Source organism: Dasypus novemcinctus, chromosome 3 (genome assembly GCF_030445035.2).
Source record: "Dasypus novemcinctus isolate mDasNov1 chromosome 3, mDasNov1.1.hap2, whole genome shotgun sequence".
Taxonomy (NCBI): Eukaryota; Metazoa; Chordata; class Mammalia; order Cingulata; family Dasypodidae; genus Dasypus; species Dasypus novemcinctus.
In genome coordinates, this window is record NC_080675.1 from 30,307,769 (window position 1) to 30,334,104 (window position 26,336).

Sequence of the window (26,336 nt, forward strand, 5' to 3'; positions counted from 1 at the left end):
TGCTAGCCTGGGAGTTAGACTTTCTGGGTTCCTGTCCCAATCCCCCAGCCACTTGCAAGCTGAGTGGCCAATTGTAAGTCACCTTGTCTCTCTAGGACACAGTTTCATAAAAGGAAGAGGCTAGATTATGAATCGCAAGAGAGTGGGGAGGGGGAATAAAATGTGTATATTCAGGGAAGGGGTATGTAATTTGAAAGAATATTCAATTTATGATTAAATACAAGTGAAATAATTCCATCAAAGCTTGGGTAGTAGGAATATCCTGATAACAGACCAATAACAACAACGACAAAAATTACTTAGCATTCATACATTAAAAAGGATTGAAGATTGAGAAAATATGGGATTCCCCAAATAGTCTATGATCCCACAGCCATTTCAATTAAGGCCCATGGGATGGAATCAGACACTAAGGATAAAATATGGAGGATCCAATATTGTTTGAACATACATCTGCATCAGGATCAAAGCAAAGCAAAATCAGTCATGTGAGGAGAGGGAAGTGGTCGGGAGTAGGTCAGGGAAGAGAAAAAGGGCAGTATCCATAGAGACAGTGTCCTAGAGAAACCCCAGCTGGGCCAACAGAGAACAGGGCTGGGGCATGAACTGCTACAAGAGCCACCATTTGATGCCAGACTGAAGGACTGGAAGAGAGGGGTGGGTAAGAGCTCAGACTGCAGATCAACAGCCTGGACTCGTTTCCTAGGCTGAGAGATTGTTTCCTCTCCTCAACCCCAGTTTCCTTATCTATAAATTTGGTCAAACAATGGAACCTCCCTGGTAAGAATGATTGAAAATTAAGTGAAGTCATGTATAAAAGTACTTAGCCGTTCATGAGCAATAGCTCATCATCACTATTATTCAACACAGTCAATCAAATTAAGCAGGTGATGAATAATAAGATTTCCATGAAATGAAAACAGCATCGAGGCTTGCTCAATGGCCTGATTAGAGCTGGGTACTAATCCAAACTCAACCCTTAATCTGCAGGCTTCCCTTGTAATCCTGGCCAGCAGGCTCAGGCTGGGAGAGCCAGCCTGAGAACCGAGAGGCCAAGAAAAGCCCTGAGCCTCCTGTCACTCCCTTTAATGTCTTAATCCCACCCCCAAACTTTACCAAGGTTTTGCTTGGCCAGGTATGAAGAGGGATCCCTGACTCCGCAGAGACCATCACATTTCCTTCAAAGCATCCCTCACATTTTACAACTGTTTGGTGAATTAAGTGGCCTGAAGGCATGCCTCTCGTTCCCGACTCCCACCCCAGCACCCCTCCTGACACACAAGGGGTCTGTAACCGGCGCCCCTTGCTGTTATACAAGGTGGCAAGAGATGCCTTTTGATCACATCACCAGGTTCCAATCAGAGATTTCACATGAGCATGCATGCGCACGAAGGTTCCATTTCTTGGTTCCCATCACCCGCCAGCTGGGGCCCTCACACCTCGATTTCTTCAGCTTAGAAAAACGTCGGAAGGCATCCCCCCTCCTCCCTAGGCTCCCCATTCTGATTTACGCTGGATAAGCGACTTCAGATTGCTGAACAGTAACACACAACACAGCTGGGTGAAAATTCCTGTGTCCTGAAATTCCTGGAAAACTGTGAGGCACAGCAGGCACTCAGAGCACGGGCGCAGCCTCCCCCGCCCGCCCCCAGAGAGGAGAGGCAGAGGCAGAACGCAGGCAGCCAAAGTGGAGTCTTGATTCCCTTAAGGTATTTTGCTCCCTTTCCAAGCACCCCAGCTCTGGGCAGTGGTAAGAGAAACCACAAGTGAGTTCATTACCAACCCTTCCGCTGCTCACTGAGCCGGGGACTTCCAGCATCTCTGGCACGGGGGATCTTGCTCTTTCGGCCCACAGGGATAAGAGTTAGAGGAATTTCTCCTCTATCTCTGGGTGAGGGTGTGTAGCTTAGAGCCACGTTTCAATGCTGGTACTCTCAAGGGTTCAGTGCCGGACCCCAAGAAAAAACTTAGCCAAGGCATTTCAGGTTTAACTCCCATGGTCTCAAAGACACACAAGTTACCTATTAGAACTACATGCTTGTACTTTTTCATCGTTGTTGTATAACAGTCAAATGAATGCCCCAACCTCAACCAGGTTAAGAGGATACACGCTTTCAGGTATTGACCAGTAAAGAATTTTAAGGACCCTTCCTTTGCTCCTGGTTGCCTTCCCTTATCACCTGCTTTAATCTATCTCATGGATGCCTTTTCCTCCACTCTCCTCTTCAACATTAAGGCTTCTAAGGTTCTGAGTTGAACCTTCTTTCCTCAATGACATTCCTTCCCCAGACAACGGCACGCAAGTCTTTCCCCACCCCTGCACTCTCCTGAGCACCTTCAACTGCATGGACCTGCTACTGCACACCTCCCTGACAGGTCCTCGTGACTCCCCACCTGTGATGAAGCCAAAGCAAAACTAAGGTGGAAAACCAAAAGGTAATAACCCCTCTCTCACCTTTACCCCGGATCTGCTCCTCCCACTGATTTCCCTGTCCTAGTCCTCAACTTCAACATACACGTAGCTGCGACCAGAGGAGTGTGCCATCAGACTCCTCCTTCCCTTCTACAATAATAATAGTTGATAATTAGTAATGATGGCTCACATTCACTGAATGCTTGCTATGCGCCAAGCCTTCTTCGAAGCACTCTACATGCACTCTCTCATTTAAATCTTGTAATTTAATTATGGTGTCATTATATTGTCCCCATTTCACAGATAATTAAACTGAAACCCAGAGAAGGCAAGTCCTTTGCCCAAGTGTGTACATCCTGTATGTGGCAGTGCCAGGTAGTTCATGTCCAAAATCCTAAGCTCTGTGGCCTCTCCAGTTTAGTCGCCTTTGTAACATCTCTGCAGTCAGCCCTCCTTCGTCAGTACTCTCTCTCACTTAACCATACAAGAGCTTCTCTCTGGCCTCCCACTTTAAGGCTTCCAATTGATGATAATCCATAATATATCGTGCTAACTGTCCCAGAGCCATTTCTGTTTATTTCATTTTCTCTTCAAAATTCAAATTGAACTCTGTCACTACTCAACTGGAAAACTTCCAGTGGTCCCTGATTAAAGTTGAAAGAATGTCCCTCTCCTTACAAACCATTTAAGACCCATCCTGCCTAACTCCTCCTTTCACTACTCTCCCATTGGCCTCAATCCTTTGATCCCGCCACATTAACTGCTGCACACTGCTGGAAACAGCGCCCTGCCGTTTCAGAGCGCTGCTCCTTTCCATCTGCTCTGAAAGCCCTTTCCTGCCCTCCTACCAATTAAAGTTTCAAAGTCCAGTGCAAGCATTTGCTCTGTGAAGTCTCAGACCCCTGATCTCTGCCCGGAGCACATGCATACCCAGCCCATCGCTTTTTAAGCCAGTCTACAAACTTTCTACCTGATGTTATAGCAACTGTAATATAAGTTGCACCTATTTGCCCAGCAGGCTTCCCCAGTAGACCATACGCCTCTTAAGGAGAAGGACAATGCCATCACATAATAGGCACTCAGGGAACCGCAAGCGAGCTGATGAATGAACTTACTCCAAAAACCAGATGGCCTCTTCCAACAAATAGTTGATTTATATATAAAGGCAAATGCTTGAAGATTCCTGAAAGCCTGTTCTCTTACACGTTTCAAAGTCGCCCCAGCAAATGTTTCTACTGTGACTTTTATGCTGAAAGAAGCCTGGAGATAGTATTAGTAATTCTGAACAGAACTCCAAAGGAGGGAGGGGTGACTGCAGTACCTGCCCCTGGGGCCTTCAGAACCACCTTGTCAGGTCAAGCAAGAGGACCGCACACAGGGCAGAAGAAGGATTAGAGGAGCCCAACACACTGGCACCGGGAACATCAGCCCCCATGGGAAAGCTGTGATCCCTGAGGGTACAGAATTGTTAGAGGAAATCAGGAGCAGCTGGAACTAACAAAGAGAGAGAAGTACACTAGAGTCTTGATCAGTGGCCTCCAAATCTCTCTGAACAAACTTTCCATCAGAAAAAAAATAGTTTACTATGTTCTCCCAATACATGTGCATATTTTTATAAATTACTTGCATGCAAGTAACAGTATATTGTTACAGTCTTGTAAGGATCCCATTTTGGAGACCACTGATCTAGAGAATAATGTCCACTCCCTCAAAGGAAGGCAGAGGATGACATTTGCAAGACAACACATCAAGGTGGACTGGGCTGTGAAAAGCCCAGAACCAGAGTCCTTGGGCTGAAGGCATGTACACACAAGCATACACTCCTGACAGGTATCACACCGGTATCTATGACAGAGCTGGACAAAGCTGTGCAACAGCTCTAACCATCAGCTAATACTTCTGTAACTCTGATTTCTTCAACTCTCACGCCAGGGTACCCATTCCCTCCTCTACATGGAAGCTCTTCTGAAATCCAAGGACAATTATTCTGTTCCCAGTGAGCCTCATCCTCTCCAGGGAATCCACATGCGGTAATGGGGCCTCTCCATCTCTAGTGACAACAACACACCTGCCTCAAACAGCCATTCCACAAGCATTTACATGGTCCCAGGGTGGCTGCCACTTATAATTGTCACAGGAAACCATTGCTTTGTAAACAAAACAAGTCTTTCTAGTCTGTCCTCAACTAGACCAAAGCGAGTGGAACTGTGTTTATGCTTGACAGAAATTCAGTGGAAACTGCCCCACAGTAAACGTGCCAATTTTCCCATTAAAAAAGTGAGGGGGTATTTCCAATGTGCAGTGGCCACTGAGGTTAAAGTCAACTTTGACTTGGTTGATTAATGTAATCAAGAGATATTATTGAATTTCATATTCCTGGAATGTGCATCCATCCACCCCACAGTGACTGAGCAAATGTAAGCACAGACAAGGAACACAGACATATGTACAACACACAAAACAGATGAGCCCCTATACAATGCCATTTATGAAGCTGGCAAACATCTATTGAGCCTTTATTTTTTGTGAACACAAGAGACATGCATCTAGCACACAAGCCTGCATGTGTCTTACTTAACAAAGGGAAACAGAGTCTCCCCCTGGTTTCATGGCTTACAGCTCCCAAAGAGCACTTCCTCAAAGATGCTCCTGCAATAGGCATCGGGCAACCCGGCTAAGCTATTGCAACTTGCATTAAGGATGTGAAAGCCAAGGGGAGCCAAGAGACACATTAAAACATAGCCACTAGTTATATATTCTCCATGGGACAAAAATAGCCCCAATCTGCATTAACACAAGGCAGAAAACTCTACACCAGGATGAGCAAACAGCAAAGTTTCCACAGCAACTAAGCCCCAACCACCCTCTGCCCATGTGGCATCTCCGCTACTGCGTGAGAAGGCCAGGTCTGTTTCCCACCACACATGTGCAGTCTGTGGAGCCAGGCTGAATGATGAGACCACAGTAGGGGACTCCGTGGATGTTTCAATGCTTGGCTTCAAAATTATGCCTATGGCATTTTAAAGTAAGTTCTTTCAAACTACAAGTTTATGAGAAGAGTTGCCCTCTCTTCACTGCTGTATCAGTTAAACGATTGTCAGTGGAGAGGTCGTCAAAAGCCAAGACTGGTCTTATCTGCTTCAGGGTGTGGGAGGAAATTTGCTTGGCAGGTCCCCACAAACCATGCCAATATGGGAGCAACATCTTCTCACCCTGCCTAATCCCTCTGCTGGGGAGACTTCTACCCAACAGAGCCAAAAACATGGGCTACCCAGGGCAACCTGGCAGAGTGGAAAGCATTTTCAAATGAGGCATATGCTTCTAAGGCCATTTTCCTAGAGCAGCTACTCAATCCTACTTCATCTCATGGCATGTGTTTTTGTTTGTTTGTTTTTTAAATATATTGCCAGGCTTTTTTGGCAAACTCTTGATCCCTGTTAGGGTATCTGACCCTGTTGGCTAGGAATGGACTTGTCAAGCAAGTTCCATCCAATTCCATTTCCCCCTGTTTTGTGGTATTCTAGAACTACTCATCACCAAGCAATTTGGAATTTCCAGGTGGCTCCTTGGAAATTCAGAGATGCTGAAAACCTAGCTGGGAATAGAGGAATATGGGATATTTGGGGGGATGAAAAGTAGCACAGGAACAAAGTCAGAGCTGTGGTGTCTAACCACGAGTCTTTCAGAGGGCAAGATCTCCAGGAACAAAATGACTGGAGCATGAGTCACCTGCCTATATCGGAATCTCTTCCCACACAAATCCCTCCCACATTGTTTAAGATTCATCACATGCAGTTAATTCTAAATAACTCAGTGTATCGCTAGTATCAGATTAGAGACTCCGTTACAAATTTTACCTGACATGAGCATGAATTCCTACAAAGCACCATCCAGAAATGTTTTGACCTGTCCATCCCCTCCAGGCACATGGCCCTTTGCAAAGATCAGGTTGCTTTATATAGAATTAGGATCAATGAGGAAGTGACGGGGAAGTGGGACTTGACCTGATGCAAGAAAGAACTCCCTAATACTCTCCCACCCCCAAATTTCCGTGTCTGTCCTACAAACTAAACAGGACCTCACAGCACATCACTACAGTCTAAATTTCAGTCTTTTCTATCTTGGCGTAAATCAAGCACATGTACTGTGAGATGAGTAGTCTTTCCCAGAGGCTCAATACTCTCCAAGCCCACTCTTCCCCGTTCCCTCAGCCCCACCAAAGCTAACCATGCAGGTGAGAGGGCCCCTTCTGGGAAGGAAAGATGCCTAAGAGAAAGAGGAGCCAGAAAGAAACCATGTGTGGCTGGTGACCTTCCAGCTTTGGCAGCCCTCTTCCAACTGCTTCAGTCTTGAACAAGTGATTTCATCTTTGCTTTCTTGTTCTTTCCTCCTCTCAAATGCGGTATCCTTTTTTATTTTATTTTAAAGCAATTCTTAAGTAAATAATCAGTACACTCTCTCACTGCACTTTTTCTCTCCTCCAGGGGCTGCAGTCAAGATATTTCCATTCCTATCCATAGGAGAGGTTACAGAATGCAGGAAATTCACTGTTCACTTAGAGCGGAAACCCGGTCCTCACTTTGCCAACAATCGCAGGACCGCTGGGACTCTGTCGGCTAAGGACAATGGAACAACTCTAGGAGAACCAAACCTGCAGGTGAGGGGCGAGAATGCCAGGGGAGGATAGAATGAAGAGCTTCTCATTGAGAAACTTTAAGGAAAGCCTCCTCAGGCTCATTTTCTTAGATACAGACACACCAGACTTCACTAAGAGGCTCAGTAAGACCGACAGGATTCTAAATGCAGCTGGAAAACTTGACCCAAGAACTTCCTGGGCCCTGTAGTCCATTCCCCTTCCTCTCTTTCACTTCCACCCTCTTTAGGCTCTTGCATTCCTTTACATAGTACATACAGCATTTCACTCCTGCAAAGCTCAAAGCAGTCACAATTTCTGGAACTAGATACAAATAAGTTTTATCTCAGATTGGGAACGCTGTAGTTGGGTTGGATGACAATGAGGTCGATTTACTTTTAAAAGTTGCTGGTATTCCTTCTTGGGTTTAAAAAACAAATCTCTTTGGAAAATACATTATTTAGGAATATTATGGACAACATCAGGGTTTGAGAGCAGATACAGATGATGACACATTGAAAAGGGGGCCCCGTATTTCTTTTAAATAGGTTACCCAAAGACATCGACTTCTGGAGAACAGCAGCAGGAATGACAGCCCCCTGGCATTGTCAGTTCCCAAACAGATCACAGAGACAGGCAGGTGATCTGTCCTCCACGCTTTGTCCTCCTCCTCTGCCAGCCATAGCCTGTCAGCTGGAACACAGCCCCACATGAGCCCCAGCGACCAAACATCCCAACCCCAGCTGAAAATATCTCAGGAGGATGGCTGAGGTTCTCCCCCTGTTTAAATACCAGCTTGTCTCTCTAAATTGACGGCAAATATCTCCCAACACCTGGGTATCCTAGGTGCCTCTTCTCCCACCACACTTTCCCAAACCATACTTCTATATGACCTTTGTTCTCCCTGTCCCAGACTCTCCCATCCCTGGTGGTCATGAAGTGAAGGAAAGTTTGTCTGTGATGAAGGTTTGCTGGTGGGATGAGAACCACACACCCAGGGCACTGCTGAGCTGGATAGGACCAACTCTTCCCAACAGAGGCAGATCCACAGAGGCGGGGCCTGAAGCTTACAGAATTCAGGGTCCTTATGAAAGGCAAGTCAAAATTGCCAAAGCAAAATTAGGTACAGGGGTCGTGGAGGGTCCCACGCAAATGAAAATCATGGCAACTCTGCCTCTGTGATAAAACCCTGTCCCCCACACTCAAAAGAGAAGGGGAGAATGAACACAGACGGAGGAGCTTGGGTTTGGTATCTGTCAGGAGAAGCTGAAGACAAAACAAGGAAAGCCAGAGGGTGTCTGACAGAGTAATCCAGGAATCCCATCTTTTATCTCCCGCCCTAGGTGGGGTACTGGACATTTCCTGGTACCTGGGAAACCAAAGGTAAGTCTTGAAGAGGCCATGCGGTCCAGTGATGTTCCAGTGTGGTGTCGCTGTGCTCCAACTGCCTCAGGACCCCTGGGTCCAATGTTCTGTCACTGCCCTCAAAACCAGGGTTCTGAGATTGGGATTCATTTTCATTCTCATTCTTTCCCTCTCCCTCTCTCTCTGTTTGCAATGACAATGACAATGCTTTCGTCAGGAGGAGCAAAGATCCTGGGACTAGCCGAGATGATAACCTCTTGTACCAGGAGAATGACATCCTGCTTATCATCTACAGCCAGGAAGGCAACGTTCCATTCCACCAGGGAGACGCAGGCCATCTGTTGTTCATGACGGGAGCTGAGCACAATGTCAGGTCCCACCTGCCCCATCAGGCAGCATCCAACCTTCCCCTCACAGCCTCTATCCCACAAGTTCAAAGGCACCTCAGCATCTGGGTACCCTCCACCTATTCAGAGGTCTGCCCTACCTGTCTCCACGGGTTGCTGTGGGGGCCAGAACACCACATTTGCAAGCAAAAGGCTTCAAATACGGTCCAGCCGTCACCTTTGTCAGCAAGGCCACACTTATGGGCAGGGCCAAATGGCCAGGAAATTCCCCTCCTTTTACCTCTGCCACCTCTGGGACCAAGGAAAATGATGGAGGTAGGAGTAGCCCAAAGGGAAACTTCAGATCTTCTGTGAAATTAAATTGGTGCCCCGTTCATTCTGAGGTGCCCAGGAGACCAACAGCCCAGAGTCAGGACTTGCTCTTTCCCAATTGTATAGGTTGTATTTCATTTAATACCCTCAACAACTCCTGGATGTGTGATTTCTTACTATGCCCACTTTACAGAGAGACAGGTTAGCATGGCTGGTAAGAATTTGGGCTCTGGATCCAGACAGCCTAGACACACATTCCAGCTTTGCCACTGAGTAGCTGTCTAATTTTAGACCAGTTACTTGGTCTCTCTGTCCCTCAGCTTCCTTATCCACACAATGAAAACCATCATAGATTGGCTGCGAGGAGTATAAGCCCTGACACCTGCCCAGCAGCTAAGACAGTTGCAGCCACAGGGCAAGAGCTCAATGATCATTCATGGCTGCTGCTGCTGTTATTATTGTTATCATTACTATTATTAATGAGGATACCAAGGCTCCAAAATAAAAACTTCTCTAAAGACCCCCAGCTTGCAAGGAAGCAAGCCCAAATTCAAGTCCAGATCTTTTTCACTCCAGCAGCTATGCTCTTAATCACTACACTAAACCTTGCTCAAGCCCCACATTTCTCTGCTCCTCAGTTTTCTCATCTGTAAAATGGGGATAAGGAACCAACTCCATAGGAGTGTTGTCAGGATTAGATGAGAGAATCTATATAAAGCACTTGGAATTGCCAGGTACATCGTGGTATTCAATAACAGTAGCAATTGAAAAAAAAAAAACAAACATTATTCTTCTGTCCAAGAAAGAGCCCTTTGGAGCCCTGCTCCGAGCCCCGCAATCCATTTCCACCTCTGGGGCTTCACTGCGAGGGGCCTGCACGGCGCGACCCCTGACTGCAGGGGAACAAGAGGAGGGCATTTGAGTCCCGTCCCCCAAGCACAGCCCAAACCCAGAAGGGAGGTGAGGGCCCAGCTGACTGGCAGCTGCCCCAGGAATTGGAGCCTGCGAAGGGAGATAGGGGCCTTGAAGACAATTAGCCCCCAGCCCTGGGCCTGTGGTGTCTCATTACCGAATGCAAATGCCAGTTCACGTGCCCCTCCAGGCTCCTGGCAAAATGCCTGCACGGCCCTCCGCCCTGCTGAATGGGGACCACAGCGCTACCCACCGCCCACCCCCTCTGCACCGAGGCAAAGCCAAGCAGCTGGTGTGCGGGCTCCGCAGAGGGGGAGGCTGCTCTCACCCCACTGAAGGGGGAACAGGGAAAAGGGGTTTTATTTCTTTAAAGGAGGGAGAGATGCTATTGGGGGGGGAAGGGGGGGACTATAAAAATTGCTCTTCCCTCAGCAGTTAAAAGAGGGATAATTAGAGCAAGTGGCAGGCGGCTGCTCTGTCGTTGCGCACACAGCATACCCAGGAAATCTCACTTGGAGGAAAGAGGAGCAATCAGACCCCTATTCAGGCTCATTTTGTGACAGCCCCTGCTGGTGGGCTGGGCTGGGGGAGAACCCGGGCTAGTCCCACTAAAGCTGGGAGGCTGGGTGGGGGATCAGCTTTCAGAAGCGGCAGTCCCTCCCTGCTACACACGCTAGCACCTTGCTTCTGTGCTACTTCTCCACACCAGGGAGAAGAGCCGGGAAAGGAGGCACTCTCACCGCTCTCCTACCACCACCAACCCCAAAGCCACTCACGGGGACACAGATGAGGAACGATGCCATATTACAGTTCCAGCGGGGTGGGCACTGGGGAGGGGGGAGGACTGCGTCTTCACACAGAGAGGAGGACCGGGCAGGGGCGATATAGGTACCGTAGCTACGGCTTCCACTGTCCTAAATGTTCAGGGGTAACCGGCCTCCTCTGGGCACTATCCTCTCTCCTTATTCTGGCTTTGAGAGATGGGGGGAAGAGTCCCCAAATTCTCAATAAAAGGAAAAGTCATTGAAGTTCACTCTTAAGAAGGCATGTCAAGGCATACAGTGCTGTCGAGCCATCAATCAAACCAGCCTGAGAAGGATGTCAGCTTCAAATAGCAGGAGGAGTGGGGGGGCATTAGTGGGAACCACACAACCATGTATTGTAAGGAAACTCTGCTTCCTCTCACCCACACCCACCCCTACCCTTCACTATAGGATCCCAACACCTGAATACTTAGCCGAGAGACAAGCAGCTTCTGGTCCGGGCACCTGCCCAAGTCAGCAGGAAAAGATAACACATACAAACGAATCAACTCTTTTTTTGCCAAAGGAACAGGACCTCACATCTCTTCCCTTAAGTAACCTAAAAATGAGGCCACACGAAGGCTATATAACACAGGTAGGCACATGCGATGAGATTCGGGAGTGCTGATCAACCTGTGAAGACCTTCTCCATCCTTCCCTGGCCCCACCCCACATGAAACAGGCTGACTTCGTGCTAAGTGAACTCTTCAGGGAAGGTGGTACTGAAATTTATACATCTTGACAGTGAATCCATTCTTCATGACCATAAGATTGTTGAGAAATTCAATGCATATGTATCCATAACTAAGAATGTTTTAAAAAATAAACAATCAAGTTTAAATTCATTTCAATTCTGGATCCAGAGAACATAAAAAAAAAGTGTTCCAAATTTTACTTTAAAGTAAATAAATAATTAATTAAATTCATTTCAAGGTAATAAACTCTCAAGACCAATGAGGGGTCTGCTCTTTAGAGTGAGCTCAGGAAGCCTCTTCATTAGCCAGTGAACTTCAAAATCACCCATTAACAGCACAGAGTGAGTAAACAAAAAGTAAGTGAATATACTGTGCCACCACTCATACTATATCCCAAACCAGATATGCATAATGCTTATATCACTTCGAATTATCTGCACTTCTTCTGTCCTCCAAGACCCTTACTGGAAAAGGCAAGATTAAATGTTAACAGGCACCAATCTGAAGCTGAGCAGCAAAACCTTTTATTTAAAAACTTAAGACCGAGAAGTAAAACTTTGGGACCACTTCTTCCCGACCACGTGCAATAATGTTAAAAGTGACTATTGGCTGAGTTAGGAATCTTGGAATGAAGTGTTCTCAAATAAGCCGTGTGGGGTTAATAACAGCCAGAGCCAATAGCCCTTCACCTCATAGAAGAGAAGATGCATTTTTCCCTTCTCCTTACCAACTCTCCCACAGCAAGTATCTCCTATGTCTTCTGGGTCTTACCTAGAGAAGATACCCAACCCATGATCGAAATAGCCCAAAGCACACACACAAAGAGATAGGATCATCTGTGCAATCTTTCTAGGGTGCAGCATGGACATGGTTGAGTCAATCAAGAGATGGAGGGGAGCCAGAAAGGCCCAGCACACAGCAACACCACAGGCTGGCTAGAAGCAAATGGACCGCAGAGGGTGCCTCCAACAGTTTCTGACTACATCCATTTGAAGCTGCAGGAACCCTCCCAGCTCATCCTGCTCTTTGAACTGCTAAGGCATGAAATGTAAAATAGATCTTCCATGCCCAGTGCAAGCCCTCACACAATCGAATGGCAGATCCCACCCTGCAAATCAGGACACTCAGGTGCCTGGTCCCCAGGATGGACTGCTGGGAATAAATTCCCTGGTTTCAGTTCTGCGACATGTGCAATTCACCTGGGGGAAGGAAAGGGAGTGAAAGGATGCATCCTCACTACCTGCCTCACCGTATTATCTTTAGGAAAATGGGCAGGCATTTGTTTAGGCTATTTATCTCATTTTATGCAGATCTGCTTGACACGTAACAGCCGCTGTGATTTTTTTTCCCTTAACATTTTACAGGTCAGTTTTTCCCACTGACTCTTCTAGAAATTAACTGTGTGGAGAGAATGGATGTTTTCTAATAGTCTGTGATGTATTTTTGTGATTGATTAGACTTGATGACAAAAGTGATCAACAGTAAGTTCTGTTATCTCCCCATTCTCACCTCAACCTTTGCACTGCTCTGTTCTAAACAAACCAAATGTTACTGTTACTGCACAGTTTATTTATTCTATTTATGAATCAAGGGGATAAATGAGTTATGCTGTGTGTTTTCTTTCTGCAAACAGAAGTCTCAGTCCAGAGATAGCCTGGTCTGAACCCTGTAGAATAAAAACATCATTAAAATAAACTTAATGCATTATTAAAAAGCGATTACATACAATTTGCTCTGAAGAAAGTCCACTGGAGGCTGGGGGTGGGGGATAGGGAACACAAATCAAAAAAAGAGAGAAAGAGAGAGAAACAAGACAAATTGTATACATATACAGTATAGAGCGGCTTCCTGCAGAAAACTGCTGATTCAAACCTGCCCAGAGGAAATGAGTTCTTTTTAAACACAAAAAATGCAATCAGGGATAATCAGTAAGTTAACAACACACTTGCAAACACCCTGGTCCCTAGAAAGGAAGAATGCCAGCTTTCAATGCAAGTTCTGAGAACAGAACAGTTCCACTGGGTGAATGCAAAAACAAGTGATCATGTCAGCGTCTTCAGGCAGAACTTTCTCCAAAGCCAAGAAGCTCTGGAACAGCAGTCAGCTCCAGAAGGCACCTGCATGTGAGAAGTGCTTCAATAACCACATCCCCAAAGTGGCTCTTTGGGTTGAGGTTACTTCTGCCCCTTGTCCCCACCCTTTTTCCAATGGATTCAGTGGGAAGGAACAGGGCCAGAGAAGGACAGTAGGTATGTCTGGCATCTCCCTTCCTCCAGCCTACCCACAAGAAGGACACAGTGCTCATCCCAGCACAGGGAAAGTAGCCGCAGAGACTTAGCCCAAACATGACCTCCAACAAGGCCTCAAACCCAGCCTCCAACATGTCCTAGTCTCTAGCATGGGCAATTGGTGACTTAAGTTCATATAAACCACAGCCTGTTTTAGAGGTTGGGTTATTGTGGGATATTTAAGGAGCACCTGCGGAGCTGCAGCTCTTTAATCACAAATCCCAAGGCAGTAGCGCCTGACCCAAAATAAGAGATTGCAGGAGCAGGTGGGAAAATGTTCACCTGGCCCCACCCATGTGCCCTCCCTCACCTCCTGTATCAGTCAGTTCTCAGCCTTGGCTGCATATCAGAGTAATCTGGGGGCCTTTTAAAATCCACTGATGCTTAGCTAGCACCCCAGAGATGCTGATTTGATTGGTCTGGGTATGGCCTGGGGCTTTTCAAAGTCCCCCAGGTGATCCTAATGTGCATACAAGGCTGAGGGCCACCATAGACCGGCAACACAAAACGTCTTTAGAAGGATCCAGAGCTTAACTCAGAAAAGAATAAGGGGAGATGTAACTTCCTTGCCTCTTTATCATTCCAACCTCCCAACACACATATTTCTCCCTGTCAACCATTCCTCCTACCCAAGTCTAAGCATGTAGTGGGCCCAGGAGTCCAGGGATTTGGGTTTTAAGTATTTTTTCAAATTAAAATCTGGGCCACTTATCTCAGATCTAATCCCACGCAGTCAGAATTTGGGGACCAAGCTAAGAGTAGCATAAGCCCTTGTGCACAAGGCCCTCCTTTTTCTTTCTCTGGGAAGTTGTCATTGTACTGGGCTCTTCAGGCTATGTAGAATATTACAGTTTCCCATGAGGCTTGGCTCCTGTCAACCTCTATACCTTCAGACACTGTTCTCAGTACACCGAAATGACAGGAAAGGGAGCTGTATCTAAAGAGGACCTTGTGAAAAATCTTCACTGCTATAACAAGGAAGCAAGGCCAATGCTCAGACACCTCATGCACTCTCTAGACACTTCTCAGAAGACTGCGGGAGAAGGACTGGATTTACACCAGAGCCAAGCATGTACCCTACATCCTATCCACCCTCCTCCTTCTTTGCCCAGGCATTCCTTATGATGGAGTATGAGAAGAGATGGAGAGTTTCCCACCCATTCCCAGGTACTCAAGTCTCAAGGGATCAGGAGGGATGGAGATCACTTCTAAGCCAATGTCTATCTGATTTCTTGCCCTGTGCTGAGTCTGCCAAAACCAGCTGTAGCTCCAATTGTGTTGCAGTGGAAGAAGTTGATGGTGGGACACAAACTTGGTAGTCTACTCCATCTACCCTTTGGGAAAAGTCAAACATGTTCAGAGTCCATGGTTGAGCAGCCAGGATTTTCTTCCTGCTGGGATCTAATGGACTTTGCATTGAGGACCAGTGAAGGATTTCCACTACCACCTCAGAGTAGGGGCCCCATTATCTAATGTGCAGTTAAGGAAGTACTTCAATGATAGTATCAGTTTCTATTAAGGGTCTTTACTCTCACCCAACCTGGTAGGTGGGTCTCTAGCAAGAGAGGGATGGAGAAGAGGGCCTTACCTTCTGAGCACAGCTTGCCACCATAGCCAGTGGTAGAACAGTCACAGGTGGGGTGGCCATCCAGGAGAAAGCAGATCCCACCATTCTCACAGGGACGCTCACTGCAGGGTCCCTCAGCATCCAACTGGACGTCCTGACTCCCCAAAAGCCGAGGCTCTGAGTTGCCATACTTGAGATCCAGGATAAATCCCGTGAAGCCCGGCATGGCCTGTACTCCATCGAGGGTCAGGGCAGAAGGTCGTATGTCAGCGGGGACTCCACCTAGGAACAAGTCACTGACCACATCCATGTTGGGCCGCTGGGGCTGCAGCTCCCCCGACTGGCCTTCACCATCAAGCACCAGTACAGTGCGCAGGTGGTCACGGTTCACCATGAGGAAGTGCCAGCTGCTGTCATTCACCTGTTTGTTAGACAGCACAGCTGTCTCAGCACAGTCCATGCTGAAGCGGAGTTGAATGCGACCATCCACGAGGGAGAGGCAGAGGAAGTCACAGACACCACCATCGTCCAGGTAGAGAAGCAGCCCGGTGGAGACGTTGGTCTTGAACCGGAAGCTCAGGTCACTGCGCGTGCTAGCGTCCCAGCGGAGGTAGCGGGCCCACTGGTTGGGGAGGCCCATGAACTCGAGGCCCAGGCACAGCCCCAACAGGGATCCCAACAGGATGCTCACCTTCAGGGTGAAGAAAGCCGAGTGGAAAGTGAAGCTCATTGTGGCTGCTGGAACAGAGCCCGGAGGAGCAGGCAGGCCAAGGAATAACCCTCAGGAGGATCCCCTGGGGGCAGTGGATGGAGACAGGAAGATGAGACACAGGTGGGGGGGTGAGGTTGAGAGCACACAAGAGGAAGGTGGGACACAGGCAAACAATGAGGTGGTGAGGAAAGAGGAAAGTGAACAAAGCCAGTCCCAGAGGGGTACACAAGCAAGAGACGCAGTAAGAACAGGATGAGGACGAGGAAGAAGGCAGGGTGGCAGGAGGAGCTGGACCAAGGAGGGAAGGGTCTTGCTCCAAGAAAAGATCTCAGCTATCCATGTGGATCCGGAGGCCTTGATTCAAGGAGGCGGGGGTGTGCAGCAGGTGGGAAGAAGCCTTCAGCAGTGCACTCTTCCCAACGTGCCCCCAAATGCCCCAGCCAGGGGGGCCGGGGAGAGGGCGGGGAGTGGGGGTGCCGTGATGGAGGAGGAGTGAGCAGTGAGCTGAGCCAGGAAAAATGTAGCAATGGGCCAAGGGCCAGTTCTGCAGCTCAACCTGCTAGCAGCGGGGGGCCCCAGGGAGGGGGGCAGCAAGAAGCCTAGTGCTCAGGCAGAGCGGGGCCCAGGGCAGGGCGCAAAGGGACTCAGGCTGCATGGGGTGGGCCTCCCAGGGTTCCAAAGAGAAGACCTGTGGGAAGAAGAGGAGGGAGAAAGGTGAGACAGAGAGGAAGATTAGGGCCAGGAAAATACTGCATCCTATTTTACAAATGATGATGGAATGTTGACCGCTAACCAGGCTGTCCCAGTGATTCCTACAGCACCTTGTTCGTCCAGCCTACTGCATGATCCTAAGCCCAGCTCCTAATGATATGTGCAGTTTTTTCATATGCAAAAGATAGTACAAAACTCCCCAAACCATATCAGCACATATTCAGATCACAGAATCATAAAGCCCCAATTTATTGTTATTTTTAATTGAGATACACTTCACGTAGCAAAAAATTAACTATTAACCAATTTAAGATGGACAATTTAGTGACATAGAGAACATCTGCATTGTTGTGTAACCATCCTTTATTTATCTTTACGATAAATGCTAACATGTTATATACTTACATACACGTGCACACCTACACACACAAAGAATTTTTACCTATTTACCTATTAAAAGAAAATGGCCCTCACACCATATCTCTTCTTCCATCTCCCTACCATAAGCAGTCACCATGACCACCCTCTCCACAACACTACTACAATTTCTTCCCTTACTAATCACAATAGTTCCTGAGCAGAACACCAGTAAGTCCATTCTAATCCATACTCTATTCCTCTATTCTGTGGACCCTGGGATGATTATGTCCAGTCCCCCTCTACATCAAGACGGGGCTTAGATTCCACATGGATGATGGATGCAATTCTCCTGCTTGCAGCTGTAGGCACTCTTGGCTCCCTGGTATGGTGGTTGACCTTCTTCACCTCCCTGTCAGCTGGCCAGGGTAAGTCCAACAAACCAGAGGGTAGGAGCCACAAGTCTGCTGAGGCCCAGGGCCTGGCTATCACATGGACAGTCCAGAGATTCAGGTCTCCTGAGCATACACCAGCCCAAATGCCAACCACAGGTCCAGTAAAAGTAACAGAAGAGGCATGTGTAGAAAGGTCATATCTGAGTCCAACTCCATCACACTCAGGAACACAAACTCCAAAGTAGGGCCAACTGACATGGCCCTGAACCCCAGAGGCATCTGCTATGACCATAGAACTTGTGGGTCTCTGAGCCCTCAGGAGAACCAGCACCTGGTTTCCATCTACCTTGGCTGTCTCTGGTACTCTGCTGAAGCGTGCATAAGCATCACCCTTCTGATGACCTCCCGACTCTTTTTTCAGAGACTCATAGCCATATAAACTCATTTGTCCTTTCCATTTCCCCCTTTTATCCAAAGTCAAAAAGCAGTTTTTAACATGTGATATTACATGGAGGCTGAGATATTCTGTCAGTCTGAATTGACCCCTTTATTCAAGGACTTTTTTCTAGTTACACCATCAGCTGGTGCTTGGTAGTAATCCCTCAGTGCCAAAGAGGCTCATCCCCGGGAGTCATGTCCCACCCTGGGAGGAAGACAATGCATCTACATGCTGAGTTTGGCTTAGAGAGTGGCCACATTTGAGCAACATGGAGGCTCTCAGGAGGTAACTCTTAGGCACCCCGCAGCTCTAGGCCTATAGTGTGGGGGCATTTCAGGATTTGGAGTTGTCCTGAGTGGTGCTGCAGGGACAGATGCTGGACATTGTGTGTCCTGCCATGGCCCTTTGGGTGGATTGAGGGAGAGTGTGGACTACAATGTGAACCACTGTCCATGTGGTGCAGCGGTGCTCCAGAATGTATTCGCCAGGTGCAGTGGATGTGCTGCGATGATGGAAGAAGTTGTTAATGTGGGAGGGGTGGGATTGGTGGGGTAGGGGGTATATGGGGACCTTATATTTTTTGAATGTAACATTTAAAAGAAAATGAAGAAGAAAAAGAAAATGGCATTGATCTTTTCAGATTTTTCTTTTTCAATTTGACAACCCAGTGTTTGGGTGTAGGAGGCTTATGGCAGATTCTTACTTATAAAGTTTTGATAGAAATATTCATACAAATCAATGAAAATGCATTAAAAGGTGAGCAAGGAGCAAACACAACCTTTGTCTCTCACTAAATGTTAGGAAAAAAAGACAACAGGGTATTACAGAAACAATATGTGCTTGAGGCTTTAAAAAAAATACTAAAGGCTGAGTTTGAATCCTAGCTATATAGTATATATAGAATTTGGGGCAAATTTCTTTTTTTTTTTTTTTTTTTTTTTGAGAGTTGATTTATTTTATTTTATTTTTTTTAATTATTTATTATTATTTTTTTAAATTACATTATGAAAAATATGAGGTCCCATTCAACCCCACCGCCCCCGCCCCCCACTCCCCCCACAGCAACACTCTCTCCCATCATCATGACACATCCATTGCACCTGGTAAGTTCATCTCTGAGCATCACTGCACCCCATAGTCAATGGTCCACATCATAGCCCAGACTATCTCACGTTCCATCCAGTGGGCCCTGGGGGGATCTATAATGTCCCGTAATTGTCCGTGAAGCACTATCCGCAAATTTCTTAATGTATTTCAGCCCCTATTTTCTCATTTGTAAAGTACAAAAAAGAATAGCCTCTTTCCAATGTGGGAGAAAGGATTAAATGAGGTGGTGTGGGAAGATCCTAATAGGAGGCTTTATTCATAGTAGGTGATCAATAAATACTAGTTTCCTTCCTTTCTTATTTCCAGAACAGGAAGGGATGGGGAAAGGGGTTGTGAAGGTATGTCTGTGTATGTGAGTGTGTGTATGCTTGTGGAATGGGGGCAGACTATAAAAACATGCATACCAACAAACTATGAAAACTGCAGAATAGGTAACAACCAAATAGTTAAGGAACATTACAGACTAAGTCTATCATACATTTCATAATGTCCGGGCACGTGCCAGCACTCAGTCCACCTGAGGACGAACCTTAGCCCACCTGAGGCAGACAGTTCTATGCTCAGAGGAGAGCAATAAGTATAATTTCCAAGCGCTGTGCAAGTTGCTCCATGTTAACTGGCACATTTGGTACTGCACTGTGGTATCTATCAGAACACTACTGTCTGTTATTTGTATGATGACCACATTAGCAAAGCTAGTCATTACCCCTGCTTTGAAGAAGATGCTGCTCCTGATCTGGGGTCGTTAGTAGGTTCCTTAGCCTATTCCCAGTGAACAAACAAATCCAGTCAACAAGAGACTGAGTAAACCCATTCCAAGGAAAACCTCTGCTCCTATACAAAGTTTTATCCAAGCAGGGTTTTCCAAAGTGTAACATGCGTACTCTCCGTAGTTGAGGGAACATGGGCACAGTGGTAGGCTGGTGTCAGCTCATATCAGGTTATGTGAGCCAACTGTTAAAAATTCAGACATTTTTGAGCTGGTTGTTGTCACTTTGGTAGCATGAAATCAAAGGTGCTAGGAGTATTTACACCATGGAAATAGACAACCACCACAAATCATAGTCTTTGAGAAGGTGAGATTTAAGCAAAGATTTGAAAGAGGGTGCAGGAATGGGCCATGTAAATATCAGGGAAGAGTGTTCCAGAGGTGTTAGTGCAAAGGTCTTGGGGCTAGAGCAGGCCTGGTGTGTTTGAGGAACACGGAGGCAGGTGCCATTGGAGTGGGTGAGTGTGGGACAGGAAGCCAGAAATGGGGAACAGCAGGTTAGATCCTGAGACCTGACATATTGCAAGGTCACCATTGCATAAGGTATGCCAAGGAAGTCATAAGGCAGATCCCAGGAGACAGAGGAAACACTTACCTCAACACCTGTCCCATCTACATATTTCCTTCAATCAAATTGTTGAAAAGGAGCTCCTTTTGAAGCATGTGCTCAGAGGACCATGCCCCCCACCTCCCACCTGCTCTCCTCCACCAAGTATTTGATTTAGAGGAGGGGGAAGCAGAAAAGGGAAGAGCAAGGCAGACATGAGCAGAGAGAACAAGTTTCTTGTAGTGGGCATCTTAGGACTGGAATTGATGGGATATGAAGGTAAGTCACTAAGTACCTAGTGGAGCCCACGATGTGTGAGCCCAAGGGCCTTGGAAAGTGTTTTCTCCATGGCACTACCTAACTCCTTCACCCCCTGGGATGAGCATTCCCCTCCATGCTTTCTCTGCCAGCCTAGACAATGAACCCACTGACTCACGCCAGGCCTAGGCTCAGGCAACTAAAGCCAGTGGGACTCTCCTGGAAGCAAAGGACATTCAGATGGAGGATCAAGTATTGTAGATGAGCAGGGACATAGGAAACCATCTACCTTTCATCACAGAGACAGATTCCTAACAGGGCCTAAATGGATAGTCCCAGAATCTTTCAGAGTGTCCTAGGCTATCAACTACCTCTGGGTCTCCAAAAGTCACTTACTTGCCTGTATAAATTAAATGAGACTCTATTCTTGCCTTCAAAGGGATCACAAACTAGTGGGGCACAAGTATACTTTAGAGACAGCCAAACACAGCGATTAAGAGTCAGGAAACAGACTGCTAGACTGGGGAAGCAACCTGCCTTAGCATGGAGCAGGGTTCAGTTAACCTTTGTGGAAAGGATGAACAATAAAAACAAACTAGAGAGCATCTCTCCGGATCACTTGACTTCTGCTCCATGCAGCTGTCCAGACACCATTGTACTTCACACAATGACACGATCCCAAGTCCCCACTTGCCTGGATGCTGAAGAGCAAAGCAGCACATGCCTAGCAATCTGGGGCAACCCATGCTGCCCCAGGAACACTTCCTTGTGAGAGAACATTGTGGGAATTTACCCTGCCTGCTTTGGAATGGCCACTCTATCCTGCCTGGTGAGTCTCCCTTCAGACTGTCAGTCCCACTCCAGGCAAGACCAGCGTTGGAGATACCGCTTTCCCCTGCCCTGGTCATGGAGGATTGAAAGGCTGATGGAGGAAAACTAAGCTCTCTTTCCAACAGCCAGAATCTGATAACAGGACTGGCAATAGCAGATCAGGATTGGGTTTACGTAAACTTGACACCTTATGGCTTGCCCATGTTCTCTCCTAAAGCCTTTCCATCTCTTTCTTGGATTGTGGCCCCTCCACCTCTGGGAAATTGCCAAAATGGCCAATAGCTGGAGATGGCCTTATATTAAACATGGCTGGCCTTGAGCCAACTACCCCCGGCATTTATCCTTAAGCCCCCTGTAGCCCTCTGGTAGGGCTGTGCCAGGCCGAGGAAATGGGAAAATGGGAGCCAGGGAGCCCCCTCTATTCCTCAGCCATTACCACCCCCTCCCTGCCATAGGAGGGCCCAGGCAGTCTTGGAGGCTGGTGGTTTACTCCAGAGCTTGGATGGAGGGCCCGGACAAGTAGGGCAGAAGCTCAAAAACGCCTATCAGTTGTGTGGGAATCCAAAGGGAGGGAGAGCGAAAGTGAGTGACATTATCTATTTGCCAGCTAATTTACATAATTACCGAACAGCACACTTTTTATGTGGGGTTAACATCTTTGCAAATGTCTCACAATCCGGCTGCTTAGGAGGTGGGGTGGGGGGCTCACACAACACTGGCATGTGGTCTGTTTGCCACAGGGATGGCTCAGAAGAACTGGCTGCCAGTTGGCCTCCCCTCTCCCCTCCTTCCAGTTCTTGTAACTGGGCCTGAGACAGACTCACAAAAAGGCCAGGACCATGTCTGGAACCCAGGTCAGTTGGGAAGGCATGATGCTAACTGGATTCTGAACCAGCCCTTGCTGAATGTCACAGTACGCAGGCTGGTCTTGCCAATTTCTCCACTAGAACCTTCTCATTAACTTCTTAGGCCTCTACTAGGCCCAGAAAAATCTCTGTAATGGCTCTCTACTGGTTTTGCAGGCCCTCCTTTCAACTACCCCAACCTCGCCTCCTTTGCAGGTAACAAAAGTGCTCAGATTTTCTCCTCCAGTCTCATTTCATGTCAGGTGTATGGGGATCATTCCAATTCCAGATCAAATGGGCAGGCTTAGCCAATTAGGATATTCCAATCTCCTGGCGAAGGTGTGAAATTTAGGGCTGGGCCTGTCACCCCAAATGGGTCAAATCAGAGTTAACACTGGGACCTTTGCTGGAATTATTGGGAGAAGGACCTTTTCTATTCACCATGTTTTTAAACTGTTTGAGTAAAGTCCAGAATTGATGGGAGATACTCTAGTTACAGATTCCCCAAGTCAAAGCCAACTTCTCATCTAAGAATACATGGCCAAGCCTCCACCTGGTTTCGGAAAGGGAGCTCACTAGCCTCTCTTCCTAGTCTACTCCATACCCCAGTTCTCCTCTTTTTCACAATTTTGTCATGTCTAGAAACTTCCCTTCCTTCCTTCTGTTCTTCCCCTGAAATCCCGCTAAACTGCTTCTAGTCTTAGAGGCTCCTCAAACACCATGTTTATCCATCCTAGGTTCACCACCCCTACTCCTATGAGGGTATCAGGAAATGGAAGGAAGATAGCCTCTGAGCACCTCAATTTCTCTCTGTCAAAATGGGCCCAGAGAGAAGAACATTTGAAGTTTATATTGTGCTGAAAAGGGGACGAGGATGGGGATAGAACAGAAAAGACTTTATTTTAAAAATTGAAATTTAACATTTTTCTTTCTCTAAAAACTGTTTTCCATAAGAACCAAGACGTGGCTGTGTCATGCTAAGCTAAATTCTCTATCGAGAATACTACTTTATTATAATAGAGACATATGGGAGTCATAATATATATGAACTTCAGGCAGTCTTTAGGAAAATTTTTCATGATATGAGAAATATGAGGTGGACAGAATCAAGAAGTCTTGCTCTTCCTAAAAACAGCATGCCAAGGAGAAATAGTGGTGGACCCAACTTAGTCAAGAGACAGAACTCTATGTGAGGTCAGACCCTGTCTCACTCTTCAATTCATCAATAGCTTGGCTAAAGTGGGATAGAGCCCACTGGTCACATTTGTGGATGAACTGACACTGAGAGGGAGTTGCCAGATGATGCAACAGGAATCCCAAAAGATAAATGGCAGCCAAGTCAAATAAGACGAAATTTGATGGAGATAAATGGAAAATTGTATGGCTTGAGCCTCCAAAATAAACATCCCATAAGGACGGAAGGTACAATTTCTAACACTATGATAAACAAGAATTGGGGAATTAAATAGACAAGATGTTCAACAGGTATCATTAGTGTACTGTGAATGCCAGATAACCAAATGCAATTGCAGACTGCATTAGCTGAAACAGAACTTACAGGAAAAGGCAGGTGACCATCTGTGTCAATCTGCTGCTGGTCACTAGATTGTTTTATTCTGAGCTCCACTCTTTGAGAGCCTTGTAGGTAATTACACTGGAGGATGCTGAGCAGAAAGAAAGACATTCTACTAACTTTTTTTTTAACCGAAATCCAGGGAGCCCCTGTGTGTTGGTTATAAACTTAAATAAGAAAAAGCTGAACCCCTCCCTACAAGGCTCTATATACCAGTAGAGAGGAATAATAGGAAGAGGTGGACCAAAGCTGAGAGGCGGATGCTGCTGTGTGTGGGCACGGCTGTAAGGGCAGAACAGTGTAGTGTTAAAGGCCTGGGCTCTGGAGCCAGACTTCCTGGGTTCAAATCCCTAGACCTAGCCACTTGCTCCCTCTGTGACCCTGATCAAGTCATTTACCCTCCCTGTGCCTCAGTTGCCTCATCTGTAAAATGGAGATGATAATAATAATGAGGAACCATAAGAAACATTTAGAACAGTGTTAGAGGCCTTAGAACAGTGCTCGGCACAGACAATTTTTGCTCTTCTCCTTGATGCTCACATTCCACCCTAGCAGCATGGCTGCTGGTACCTCACCTGGACAGCTCAGGGAGAGGAAGGTGGACAGACAGACAGTCATTAAATTCCATCCCAGTGACTCAATGTTAAGGGCCAAACCTGAGTCTCTTTGGAGGTGTTGGGGTGTTAGGGGTCATTGTGGCAACTCAGAAGTAGCTTGTACAGTACCTTCTGAGGTCTGAAGTAGTTTGAAATTGGAAGAAGGACTCCACAATTCTATTTTTGCTCTTCTCCTTGATGCTCACATTCTATTGCCCTAAAAGCTAGAATTCTGTCCAGTGAATGGAAGTTCCGGCGTAACAAACAGACAACCTCCAGGAGTTGTGGGCTTCCCAGTCAGTGAAGATGTCCCAGATGGACACCCCTTATAGTACGTAGAGTACTAAAAAGGTCTGTGCACAGAGTGCCATGGAGTCTAGAGGAGTAAGAGAGGCCTATGGACTGGAGTGGTCAGCGAAGGCTTCTCAGAGGAGGTGTGCATGGAGATTTGAAAGGTGAGTAGGTGGGCAACTGGGAAGGAAAAGTATGCTGTGGGAGAAAGACCACTAGACTAAGAGTCAGAAGTTCTATTTTTCCAGTAACTATGGACCAAAGTAACTTTATGGAAATCTCTGTGACCCATCCAGCTTTTAGTTGCTTCCTCTGTAACTTGGGGAGAATAATGGAAACACTTCCCAGATGCAATGAATATCAAAGGAGGCAAAGGACTATGCTGTAAGGTAGCAAGATTGCTTTCTTACCATGCCTTGACATCCCTCCTAAGGCTCAGACCAAAAACAACTCATGACATTCGTCTCTTCCCTACCTACCATCTGGACTCCACCCCAAAAGGAGCTCTGAGTTATCTAGTTGTCAAAACCCAGTAACAACAAACTCTTCCCCCCAGACCACAAAACTCAGGCCTTGCAAGGGGCTGACAAGTTCCCCAGCGTCCCAGGTGCAGCCAGGACCCCAAGAAGCTGTGGTCATTGACCCCTGAGCCGGCCGGGTGTGAGCCAATCCCCCAGCCTCCTCCCTTCTCCTGTCCCCTCCTCTCCCGGCCAGAAGGCCTCCTAGCCCGGAGTTCCCAGCCACGGGTTGGGAAGCCATCTGGCTGCTGGGAGAGTTAATAATTTATAATGAAGATAATCACCCTTCAAGATCCTTGTCTCTTGGGACCATTAAAAAAGATTCAATTGAGAGCCAGTGAGTACTTTACATGAGGGGACAGGGGGAAGGGAAGTATAGGGGAGAGAAGGAATGGAGAGGAGAAGGGGTGGGGGGAAATGAGCTAGGCGCTTAGCCGATCTTTTCCCCACAAAGGGGGTATGGGGAAAGGGAAATTATTCAGCCCAAGAAGACAATCTGATCCAGCTTTCACAGCACTAGCCCAGCAAGAGTGCAATTTATGGGTCTTTTCTCCTAGCCAACTCTCTCTACACAAAAGGGGTGGGGGGGAATCAAACACATGTAAGAGCTGGGGGGAGAGAAGCAGACAAGAGAAAATAAGCCTGCCCAGCAAGCATGTCTGGGGCTGCGGGGTGGCTCTCTGTGTTCTCTTTCCAGGACCCAGTAAGGCCCCCGCTGTGCTAATTATCCCCATTACCTGACAAATTCTCCATTAAAGAAGCAAGTGGTGCCAGAGCTGGCAGGGAGAGAGCAGAAGGGGCTGGCGGAGGTTCTGGGCAGACTCCAGCTGCGCAGACCCAGGCCAGGCAGCCCCCAGCCTCACCACGGGGTGAATGTGGTGCCGGGGACAGCTCTGCTTGCAGGGTGCACGCCGAGGTGGGAGGTGCAGCCCAGTTTCCTGCAGTGTAATGAGATGGCTGGGGGTGGGCAGGGTGAGGGCAGGACACAGGGGCAGGCGCTGCTCTTGACAGGCATATCACTAGGGAGCCAGGGGGTGCTATGTCCAGGAAGG

At 47.3% G+C, this 26,336-nt stretch overlaps 1 protein-coding gene across 31 annotated transcripts in view; it reads right to left on the reverse strand.

The window, feature by feature from the left end:
• The window catches only part of NRXN3 (neurexin 3), a 1,657,938-nt gene that overhangs the window by 1,563,124 nt on the left and 68,478 nt on the right, over positions 1-26,336 (reverse strand). For all 31 annotated transcript variants that reach the window (XR_011648289.1, XR_011648295.1, XR_011648286.1 and 28 more), the window contains one exon: positions 15,357-16,735. Coding sequence is in view for 19 of the 31 variants with exons in the window: in XM_058292898.2 (XP_058148881.1) it covers positions 15,357-16,065 (709 nt within the window). In the remaining 12 variants the exon portion in view is untranslated. The remainder of the gene's footprint in view (positions 1-15,356; positions 16,736-26,336) is intronic.